Genomic DNA, 12,447 nt, shown 5'->3' on the forward strand with positions numbered 1-12,447 from the left:
TTACAATATTTTTTTTCAAAAAACAACCTTTTTCTCTCTCCTGATCGATCACCCCCCCATACAGAATCAATAGTAATCTTAGTACTTACCAGCTGCATGCCACAGATGAAGGCCAAGGTGCATCTGCCACTACAGCACCCCATGACGTCCTGCTCCTTCTCTGCAGTGGTCCACGTGGAGCAGAAACTCTGGATAACTCCCAAATCTCTCCTTCACAATCCAAAAGCCCCCCCACCACCACCACCACCTGAGGGCCTGTCTGGCTGGCTGGCAGCCCAGGTAGAAGCGCTCGCTGCCCGGCCTCACAGAGCAGAGCACAGCCCCTGTGCTGTCTGGGGCTCAAGGGACTCAAAGGTGTCTACTTCATTCAGATGGACAAGTTGCTAAAAGCCCCAAGAGGTCCCCTGGATTTCCAACACACACAGTCGGGGGATCAAAGACAGGACGATTCAAGTCCACAAACTGTTCTTTATGTATCCACAGTTTGGAAGCTGATGTGAAGCATTTTAAGGGACACTGAACCCATTCAGATTTCTGATCATCAAGGTTTAGTCTAAGAAAAAACAACAAAAAAACAAAAAAACACCTGATTTGTAAAACACTCCTAAGGTTGCACTTGTGTCCACCTGCTCAGGCACCACTTACTGGACTAGTTAGTCCGCTTAATGACCACCTCGATTAGACGCATCCTCATCAGTGTTAACCTGACACAGTCCTTGCAAAGCAGCCACTCTGTCACAGAAGAAAGAAACACAGAGATTGGTGATATTCCCCAGATTACATATCTTGCTTCATAATCCGATTAAGCGCCACTTGCATTTGGCTGTTTTGGAACATCTTAATTTGTTTCGGGATGGAGAAAACAAGTGAAAGAGGTCCCTGGCTTTTCTCACAGACGAGCTCCTCTCCTCCTCTCTCAGGGGAAGTAACGGGCATGTAGCGGCAACATCCTCACCCAAACACCGCTGTCCTGTCTCCGGAGGCGCGTCTCAGCTTTTATTCTAAATTCTGTGCTTTTATCCGGTGAGACAATGGTAACAAAATGTTGTTGCGAGGGTGTTGTGATATGTCAACAGCCACTGGAAGATTATTATAGTGGCTCTTATGGATAATAAGTCCCCATCCTCCAGTTCATCTCCTCCATCAGGTCCACACCGTTTTTGTCAGAACCGTCAGCCGCCGGTCGGTTTATTCGCAGCTGTCTCCGTTACAGTGAGGGCATTTGTGCCATAATCATGTTTTCAAAAGAAAAAAAGAGAAAACATTTAGCAGGACCAAATTTCGGGCTCTGAATTTTCGTTGTCGGGTTAAGTCTCCAAACGCAACGCACAAGAGGCGAAATGGGCGAAATAACGGCTAAGTTTAGTTAGTCGTCTCGGGGGTTGTCTTCAAGGAGTGAAAAAGGCAGAGACAATGGGAACCGGGATGGACCAACGGACCGAGAGAGACAGCCGAGAGGAGCGTCTCCCGCCTGCCATCTGTCAAGTCAAACACCACATTACCACGCTACCGTTCCGGTACAGATTTTCAAAATGAAAGAGCTTAAACTGGAAGTTTAGTCAAATAATGGCACGGCATGCCGGGCTTTCAGAAGAAGATGACAGCTATTTAAACTAGACGACTTGTATTTATACAGCTGGGCTACATTTACATTCTGCAGAGTTCCTCTTATATTGGGGCCACACCCAGGGGCATGGGTATGCTTAACTTTGCATAACTTCATAAATATACATTGAAAGCCTTGACTCACCCCACATTTCCTTATAATTTGCTTCCACAGAGACAGACTTGCTCGTAATCTTTTAAAGTGGTCTTGAGCAAGAGTTCTCCAGGGTTTCTGAAGGTCTCCCAAAGTTTTTCTTTGGACGCTGGCTGCTTTTTTACTCATTTTCAGCCCAATTGTTGCAACTGGCCATGTTCAGAGGAATATGTTCTTTTTTTTTGTATGTGTGTGTGTGTGTGTGTGTGTGTGTGTGTGTGTGTGTGTGTGTGTGTGTGTGTGTGTGTGTGTGTGTGAAGCCATGAGTGCTGTGTCTACACGTAACGGACAACTTTGAACCCATTTTATGGGATCTGGAGCTCAACATTATTGAAGCAGCATCTTGACAGAGAACGGAACAAAAGGCAGTCAACATCCAAAGAAGACTTCAATAACTATTCCTGAAGACTATTTCGTCAGGTCAAGTCCAGTCAAATTTATTCATATAGCACATTTCATGTACAAAACCATTCAAGAGATAAAATAAAAGCATTGCAGCGGGGAGTGGAAGAAGCATTAAAAATATATAAAAGAACATAAAGAGAAACAAATAAAATAATTGAAATTAATTCTAATTTTTAAAAACAAGCAACAGTCTAGATAAGTTAAAAGATATCGTGCAGATTTCATGCATAGACACATGAGAAAAGAAATGTTTTTAACCTGGATTTAAAAATGTCTACATTTGGTGAAAGTTTAATCTCCACTGGCAGTTTGTTCCACTTGTTTGCAGCATAACAGCTAAATGCTGCTTCTCCATGTTTTGTCTGGACTCTGGACTGGACCAGCTGACCTGAGTCCTTGGATCTAAGAGCTAAGAACATATCACAGATGTATTTTGGGCCTAAACCGTTCTGGGATTTGTAAACCATCAGCAGGCTTTTAAAATATATTCTGTGACTGACTGGAAGCCAGAGTAAAGATTTTAAAACTGGTGTGATGAGTTCAGATCTCTCAGTCCTGGTTAAGAAATTTAAAGAAATTACAAGACAACTTCTCTAAGAAGGGCTGTTTTGAAGAACAAAAGGGCTCGTTCCATACTCAGTGGAATCATACAAATTATGTTTTTGCCTCACATGCTGTATTTCCATTCACGTTTAACTCCATGCTCCAATTACTGAAGCGAATCCATATATTCCTGGCGATATATAAACAAATGAGGGGTGGCTCAAGATTTTTGCACAGTAATGCGCATTTCACCACTTGTCTCTGGCTTAAGAAGCCACAATTCTCCAAGAGTGCTTGTACACACAACACTCAATTGAACTTTCCACCGTCTCTGTGTTTACCTGAATCACGGTGTGACTCATACTAAGCAGCAGATCAGTATGGGAAATCCAGTAGGACTTTATTTCCCGTTTGATTCACAGAGGTTAAAGCACAAACATATCCACACACCTGCACACCCACACACAATCCCTTCTGTCTGTTAACGGCTTTCCCCAAAAGATCGACAACCTCAGTCACTTGTCATTTAGTCACACATGAGAGCCCGACGGTCAGATAGGTTAGTGATAGGAGGAAAAATGTTGTAATGTAATGTTGTTTTTATCCAGTCAAGATCTCGAAAGTGCCTGCCACTTTCAAATGATTTCCCCGATGTTTCTGCGAAGCAAACCCTCTGATGTGGCATGTCTGTCTGCCTGTGTCTCTGTTGTTTGATCATTTTCTAATTTTTTCACCATGGGCTGAAACTTCAGTCAGATAACTTAACAGAGCACAGCATCAGTGGAATGAAAAACTAGCTTGTTCGCATGAACTAGTTGCCAAAAACCTTAAGGTGGTCAGAGATGGAAGGTTGGCATTGGGAACAATTCATTTCTATAAATCGTTTATTTTTTGGTTAGGTACTGTTTTTTTGCTGACACTGAGTGAATTAAGTTTTTTGGGAGGGGAAAAAAGTGGGTCTATTTTAGGATTAAACTGGACTTTTTAGTTTCAGCTTCTACCATGAAGATTAAATGCATTCATAACAAACCAAAATCCTTTGAAAATCGATTGAAAATTCAATGAGATTTAGGAATGGACCTCCTGCTGATCCTGCTCACCCAATTACAGCATTTCCCTGTGGGACTTTGGTTTAGGTGCAGCTACTAGACTTTTCTTCTGGTCCATATTGTAATCAGATAAATGAGGTAAAAAAAAAAATGTGAGCAGACTTTGATCTGAGTGACAAATGCCAGAGTTTCCTAAAGCCAGCAGAGCAATGGATCATATACTGCATCATTACACAGGGCATGTCTGTGATTTATGGCATGCTGCTGTGCTCGTTATCAGGTGGATCATGAGGCTTCATAGGCCGCACCATTTTGGATTGCGTCTATTCACTTATGTGTCTATTTAATGTATCTGTGCAGACAAGATCATGTTGATTTTGTGTGTTTTTTAACATATACACCTGGGTCTAGGTAGGTTTTCCAGGGGTTTTACACTGTCCACCAAAGTCACACCAAGATGTCCCCGAGATCACTCTGAGCTCCACAGTCCTTACTTCCCAAGATATCGAAGGCTCTTCTTATATGATGTCATTTATTTACAATGATGGCTGTATGATCTGAGTGCAAATGTATTCTATTTGTGAAGCAAATTTGTGTATGGATTCGGTCCTTAAAGGTCTTTGAGGTTTTTATTTTGAAGGCAAGCAGCCCGACTCTCCCCCAAGCTGTAGCTGCTGCTGGCTGACTTGTTGAGGCTGGTGCTCATCTCGGCGGGGGAGCGGCGGGTTTCTTTCACTCTCAAACACAAACACAGACAGAGAAAGATGCAGCTTTGGTCGGTGTGCAGCTGCTCACGGGCATGGTCCTCCACCATAATCTCACCACAATGACAGTGCTCCCTCTCTGTGTCCTTGGGGAGTCCTGCTTGAGTTGTCAAGATGTTCATTCTAAACTCATTTTTCGTTCCTTAAATCAAGGCTCAAAGACTTACTGATAAGTTTTAATATTTAAGACAGAGCTTATTGAAATTGCTCACGTGTAAATTACTGGAAAGGAGTGTGCCTCATTTATAAATGACACTTAATGTTGCTCATCTGCCTTGTGTTTTTCCTGCAGTGGCTACAGTTCAGCAGGAGGTATTCCAGTTATGGACGACAGCCAAATGAAGCAGCCAAATGCTCTTGAAAACAAGCAGTTAGATCCCAATTAAAAGTAGGAGAATCAGTGTGTTTGATTGTACCAGGGGTTCAAATGTGCCACACCTATAAAATGGCCAGTAGCTTAAACAGACACTGAGGTGGAGAGGCTATCACTGCTTTAGCTATACAACATAATGGCCTGCTTTCCCCTCACCATCCATCTCTGTCACAGTCTGCTCCTCCCACACACACACACACACAAACACATACACACACACACACACACATACATTCACCAAGAAAAGGAACACACAGGTAAACACATGCCTGCGCAAACAAATGCACGCGTGCGCACACTCATGCACATTCAAGCCCCACGCAGTGCGACAGGAGTTTAATTATGCCTCTAATCTTGAGTGACAGTTGCATGTATAATGGCTGATTCCCCGGGGCCATGTGTCGAGGCATCCACCCATTCATCCATCTATCCCATCTCCTATTTATCATCTTACTTAGTCATCCACCCATAACCTCTTCCACCAATATTTCCACTCAACTTCTTGCTTATCTTCTGAATCAACCTCCTCCTCTCAACTCTTTTCCTTTCATTCCCTGCTCCCTTTCTTTCTTTCTTTCTCCTCCTGTTTTTGTCTGGCCTTCTTTGTGAGTCACTGAAGAATTTAGCCTCTTTAATCTTCCCTGCCACACATCATCACCTCTTCTCTCATAAAGGTTACCAACTGGGCCCTCTCGGCGCGTGCCCCCTCTGAGCGCTGAAGGTGGGGTCTCTGTTGGTCAGAGGTTAATAAAGGTCGAGTTACAGTTGTGTTTGTGCTCATTATCTTTGCACATTGGAGAAATGTGAGCGCAAGAAACGATTATCCTGATGAAGAGGCTAAAAGGTAATCAGCGACAACATTACAAATCTTTTAAGCATTCGGAGGAATTCAGTGTTGATTTATCCTCATTTTTAAAAAGTGAAGTTAACCCCCTAAACATCTATATGGAGCAAACATCCCAAAATATTTACCATAAATGCCTTTCTGTACTGTATGTTTATCATAATTTACCATAATGCTCTGATAGTTTCTGGCATTTTAGGTTATTTTCATGGAGTGGAAACAAGTACACATGACACTTTTAGGTGCTTATTTTTACATCATTTGACCTCATGAATATTTATGGAAACTAGTGCACATTTAATTAGAACCTTTTTAGCATATTTAAACATGCAAGTTGATAATACATGGAATGTAAAGAATGTAATCAAATGAATAAATACATTTTTGAGGTGATGTCAGTTGTTATTCATTTTACTTGACTGATCTATAGTATCTCCCCTTTACTCAGTATTCTTACACATAACATCTTTTGTGCATTTAAAAGGGGTTCATTTTTAAGCAGCCATTAGAATGTTCATATATGAAAATCTTCCATCCATTTTTTATAACTGCTTTAGCCTGCTCAGATTCATGAAGCTGTCACTTGGTCCCCAGTCCATTAACCCAGGCTCATATGGAGTCCCTTTAAGAGCAAAAGAACATTTTTTAAGGAAAATACGAAGGTGTGATCATTTCACTCTGGAGCCATGTGTGCATATTTCCCACTAAGGTTAGTTAGTAAAGTTAGTTTAGCTGGGAAATTATCCTAATTCTTGAGTAGTGCCCGAGAAAAGTCATATAGTTAGAATTTAATGTGTCAGCTCTGCAGTATTCAGCTTGAAGAGGAACTTTCATCAAGATAGCCCATCAGATTTGAGTCATTAGTTTTTTTTTATCTATTTCTTTTAAGAAGATAGATTTTTGATGGTAGTTGCTGAAGTACCTGTGTATCAAGGCACCAACCAACAAATCAGTTAAAAACTTCATGCTTGTCAGTTGACACAATAATCTCCCCATAGCTCTTCTGGAGATTCACTTGGCTCGTAGCCTATTGATCTTCCTCAGCTGTGGGTCCAGCTGTCAAGGAAATTTATAGATTCATATTTCCATTTCTGAAATAAGGATTTCTTGTCCGTGTTGGATGAAAAGCTTTAAAGAACTCGGATGGAAAATAACCCCAGTTTATGCTTCTCTGAGGAAGACACTATTACATACTGCAAGGATGTATTCAAATAATCATTGGTCTGTCCACCCATGTATTCGTCGATCCAGCCTTCAAACCTTGCACAGAGATCATCATTTTGATTTTGGAAAATAGCACTGCTTAAAAGAGGGGAAAGGAAAATAGACAAAGAGCGAGGGACAAAGAGGAGGGGGGGCAAAGAGGACAAAGAGGCTTAAATAAAACTGCGCGTTACACAATGTTGTTTAACATATATCTTAAGTAACGTTGGCTTTAATTTTATTCTTTGTTATCACTCTTGTCATCTTTTTCCTCAGGTGAATTTCTGCAGTAATGCCAACATATATTGCTTTCCTGTCATCAATAAGACATGTCTGAATTAGATTTTGACACAGACAAAAAGTGATAACACGAGACAGATAGAGAAAGGGTGAAAGAAAAAGACAGGGAAAGATAAGCAGATAGTGAGATAGTATGTGTTTATTACTTTATCTGTCTGGACCAGATGTCACCAGAAGCCCGCTGCTGCCAGACAATCTCAGCTCCCACAAACACACACCCCCACACACATACATGTTCACAAGGAAAGCACACAAACCCCTTCACACTCTGACATGCTATCCCTCCTACACCTTGTCCAATCTGGAAACAATCTAATTGCAGACCCTTGACAGTTGAAAAATATGTGCTGGTATACTGTCACAGTGACCAAACTGTTGCATTTGTGCAGTTTGCTTCTCATAAAAAATGAGAATGGACAGAAATGAGATATGAGTCAACACAGATGGAGAGAAACAAATAAAGAGGGAAGAGGAAAACACAGAAGGGGGGAAGGAAATGTCAGAGAGAGACAAGGTGGACATGGAGGGAAAGGGTCCCAAGAGTTGGGAAAAGAGAATCTCAGTTTTTATGGTTTTGAAATACGTATAGTTTAAAGTAAAACAGTACCTTCAACATTTAAAGTAAAGCGGCTTATCATATTTTGTAAATATTTAAGGCTGAAAGCAGGAAATGATCACCAGGCTCCCGGAAAGATTTAAAGATCTAGATAACCCTCGCCAAAGTCTTAGAAATGATCGAGCTGATTACTGAAAGTAATTATCAGTAGCAATGGACTCCTCTTCCTAGATCTCTGAAATGCTAGAAAACGATGGAAATGCTAGAAAACGATGGAAATGTCCTTTCAGATAACCATTTCTTTAGAAAAATAGGAAAAAGGCGAGGTCAGTAAGATCAAAATACTCTTAGAGAAAAAAGGAAGATTGCTCAAGAGATCAAACGGAAACGTTGCGAAACTGCAAAAGACTTTTACCACAAAGATTTGGTGTTGAACGTTTACAAAGGTAGAGTATATCTGCAGAAAAAGGCTGTGGAATTTCAGAAAAATGTTGGGTGCTTTTCACCAAAATATTTCAAAGATGGAGGGAAGAATGCACCACATCAGCAACATCTGGAACCAAATATTACACCACGTGTAAAACAACTGAAGATTAAACATACATTGTTTCTACAAAAGGAAAAAGACACCAAACACTCCTCCAAATACTAAATGAATAATTTCAGTGGGCGCAAGATGAAGATTTTGCCGTGGTGCTCAGAGTACACCGACCTGAACATCATTGAAAATCTGTGGAAAGACCCAAAAACTAAAAGAATAAGTTGTGCAACCTTTGATACTTGACAAAGGGGCATTACTAAGAGCCAAATATGCTGGGTGCACAAACTTTTCCTTCAGGCTTTTCTTCCTTTTCAGTCAGTTTGAAACTAAAAACCCAATAAAGATATGTGATTTACCACATTTACATTCACCGACGGCTGCAAATAAAAGATGAACTGCTGTTTCAAATACAGTATTTGATTTAGCTGTCGCCCTCTGTCTTATTTGGAAAAGGGGGCGGAGAGTGATACTTGAAAGCTGAAAGGTAAATAAAAACGTTTTTTCTTTTTTCTTTTCTTTTTTCTCTGACTAATATCTATCCAACTATCCAGTTATTTTCAGAGCAACCGCCAGAAACCTGATAGGAGGGAGTTATTCAAGCCAATGGCATCGCAATGACGGGAAAAATGATGAAAGAGAGGAACTGGAAAACCGCCCCCTCATCCCCAAAAAGCCCAGTCTGCCCCCCAGTTGGCTGGCTCCAGCGGCTCCAATTCGAGACGGAGTTTAATTAAATGAAAAATTAATATCACCCTCAAGTGCAGGGTGACTCATCAAGATGTTTTCATCCTTGACGAGAGAAGGTCAAACTCTAAAATATCAATAAAAGTGTCCACAAAACACCTTCGTTATTTTGTGCATTTTGGGAATCAGATCATCTTTTTTTTTAGTTTGGAGTTAGCTTTGCTAAAACATGATGATATATGACCTACATATTATTAGAGTTTGTGAAATTTTCTTTCTTCTTGAAACCAGCTTTAGCGTTAGCATCCCTTTGGGGTCATGCTTCTGGTGACTGTTAGGCCAAAATTAATTCTCTTTCTATTCATGCTTATGGGCTCCACTAACTCCAGAGAACATCAGATTAATGTTAGTTAGATCATAGGTTCCACAGAGTAACATTTAGCTCCACTATCTGGCTGCATTTGTCTATTTGTAATTTGGTGCTGGGCAAGTAGCACAGGTTTGTTTGAGCATGTGGCTGGAAACACTCTCTATTGTGGCTGAAAATGACTTTCTTGAGAGGAGTGACACTGAACTAGAACAGTAGAGCGCAACCTACCAGCGTCTCCGTTTAGCAGTTTGACAGTGAACTGCATTCAGACTGAGGGCAGCCACTGATACTGTAAAATAAAAACTGACTTATAGGCTGACCTAGAACTGAAATAACTGTGACAAAAGATTTCTGCACTGGTTGTGAAGTTGACAGCTTGATCTGGATGAGTAGGCTGTTCCAAACTTTCAAAGCTAGCACAGAGAAAGCCCATTTGGCCTTCAGAGTCTGGACAGAGGTTGCCAAAAACTGCACTATAGATGGTAGGTGCTGCCTTTTCATCAGTGTAACGCGTGGGCACAGAGATCGGTCCCTGATTTGCTATTCATTTTCATGGCTCGCGCTCATTGACAAACATTGGTAAAAACAATTTTGTGATGAGAAATTGAGTTAAAGAGGCTGTTTGGAAAAATAGCCGCTACATTATATTTCAATCAAACAGTCTAGAAACTCTTACAGCACTGCTGTGGAACAGACTCTGCAAACAATTTCATATTTTCCCAGTCAGAACAGCACAGGTTGGGAGTCTGGAGGAGAGAGCTTATTGTTTGGCAAAAGCTGAACCAATTGCAGTTCAGTGTCAGCAAGATGAAGAGAATCATTTCAGACAAAGCAGGCAGGGAAATACGCACACTTGTCACAATGGAGGCTGTGGAGGTGGATATGGCAAATGCTCACATTTTTGTATATTAAACTCAACAGTATTCAACGCCACATATTTACCCGATGCAAAAAGCCTAGTTCCTTTCGCAAAGTAAAAAATAGTCCTAAATTGGAAACCTCTTCACTGTTCTTCTGTGGTACATAAAAAGGAATCGTGAGGTTTATCTCACATATTTAGTTAGACTGTAATATTTAGCCTGAACCCAGGTGGTAGGATCAGGCGGTCGAGGCAAGAGTGAGGTCCAATCCCAGAGAGATTTTCATAGATATCTCTCAACCATTTGATGTGTTTGTGAAGCAAGAGAGCAGCTTTTAGCTTCTGGCTCAGCACCACCATCATTCACCACCAAACAGACTCCTGTTTTTCTGTTTTCAGCTCTGTGGTTTTTCATTCTTGATAAAGCCGTGGCACTTGCAGCAATGAGCACCCTACAGTTCTCAATTCTTTCCCACAGATTATAGAAAATTGCTCAGTTTTGTGTTTAATTTACACTTAAAACAACAAAGTACAAGGTGAAGTCGAAAATGTATCTCATATTTCAGAAGATAACCAAAACTCACACAACAGTCCCGTAAACTAGCAAACATTAATATGAAGTGTTTAGTTGAATGCACATTATATTATTTAGCTTCAATTGTGTCAGCGCATTTTTAAGTGGACAGTTTTGGTTTTTTTTTTTTCAATGTGCTGTGTGGATGTTTTTCACTTCTTCGTTTTTGATCATTCACTCCTCTTGGATTCTCATTCCTACTTCACAGCTACATGGTTAGGATGAAGCAACACAGTTTCCAATTTCTGGTACTAAGGTTCGACATGTTCACATATACATTTAAAGTTTTTTGTACGCCATTTTACATACATAAATTGCATTTAAAGGGTTTAAGGGTAAAAGTAGAAGGCAGGGTGTCCTCCATTCACCATATGATGTGTTGTGTGCGGCGTAATGACACAAAATATGTAAAAAAGATGTATGTTTCATTACATCGCAGCACACCAGTTCGTTGGTTGCCAAGGTAATATGTCAACACCATTATTGGTATGTACCAGCATGAGTCCGTAGGTGGGTACCCACCAGTCAACATAAACAGCAAGACTCTGTACTGATGGCACCTAATAGTCACAATAACAAGATCAGCTGAGATGTCGTTGCAATATCTAGAAAATACTTTCTTCAAAAGTAAAGCATTTTATGCAGAACACTATACTTGTACATTTTTATGGCACATGTTTACCCAACCAAACATTGACAAAAGTGCTGCACAAAACTGCGCACTTTAAAGGATTAAAACAAATCAAAACGGATGAAAAGAACATCGCAGAGGCCGAAACAACATGACAAATAATTCAAATCAATTTAGCCCTTGAAAATATTAAAATGAAACTACATCAGATTAAACAATATCTGAAAGAGGGTGAGAAAGTAGACGTTAAAAAACCTAATTAGGACATCAAAATAGGTTGAGACATCAAACAATCAACAAGAGCTCTCATTTATACTGCACACTGAAAATTTAATTATAGGTTGACCTAGTATGGAAATGCTTTTAATTGAACACTGGTAGTAAAGTTGATGACTTGATCATGATGAGAAAGCTCAACCAAAGTTTCCGAAACACATAGGAGGCCCGATTGGCCCGATGTGCCAGCCTGTATGTCAAGGCTACTAAAGTCTTTGGGTCAAGTTCAATAATGAACAACGAACAAAATTTCTTTTTGAAAAAAATCTTTAAGATTAGATCAAAGAAAAATAGATCAAACACTAAAAATCTTCACATAAGAATTATATCGTGGTGCCAGTACAGCAGGAAGGTGAAGGAGACTGGGCAACTCACATTAATGCAAACAATTTATTTACTATAACAGGTTCAAGAAAAGATTTTTTTTTAAATGGTCCAGTGTTATTTTCCTTTCCATGGCTTAAAGAAGATGGCACAACTTAATTTAATTAACATCCAATTCACTCTCATGGTGAAGCTTTGCAGCTAAGTTATCATTGCTCTCACAATTGGAATATTGTTATTTGCATTCAAGCTTATTCCAACAGCCAAGGTTTCTCTGCTCCCATACTTATACTAGCTAGCCAGGTGATTAATTAAAGCACTGCAGGTGTTCCAATAGTTTCTCCTACCACCGACGGTGCTTCCACTAGATGTTTGAACAGAGACCGATGGGT

The 12,447-nt window shown here is 40.3% G+C and overlaps 1 protein-coding gene across 2 annotated transcripts in view; it reads right to left on the bottom strand.

Annotated features, from left to right (window-relative positions):
- The window catches only part of nkain2 (sodium/potassium transporting ATPase interacting 2), a 93,393-nt gene extending 91,925 nt beyond the window's left edge, over positions 1–1,468 (bottom strand). For both annotated transcript variants that reach the window (XM_075459428.1, XM_075459427.1), the window contains exon 1: positions 90–1,468. In XM_075459428.1, coding sequence (XP_075315543.1) covers positions 90–143 — 54 coding nt within the window. In that variant the 5' untranslated portion in view covers positions 144–1,468. The remainder of the gene's footprint in view (positions 1–89) is intronic.
- Positions 1,469–12,447: the final 10,979 nt, after the last annotated feature.

The sequence above is a fragment of the Odontesthes bonariensis genome, chromosome 24 (assembly GCF_027942865.1).
Source record: "Odontesthes bonariensis isolate fOdoBon6 chromosome 24, fOdoBon6.hap1, whole genome shotgun sequence".
Taxonomy (NCBI): Eukaryota; Metazoa; Chordata; class Actinopteri; order Atheriniformes; family Atherinopsidae; genus Odontesthes; species Odontesthes bonariensis.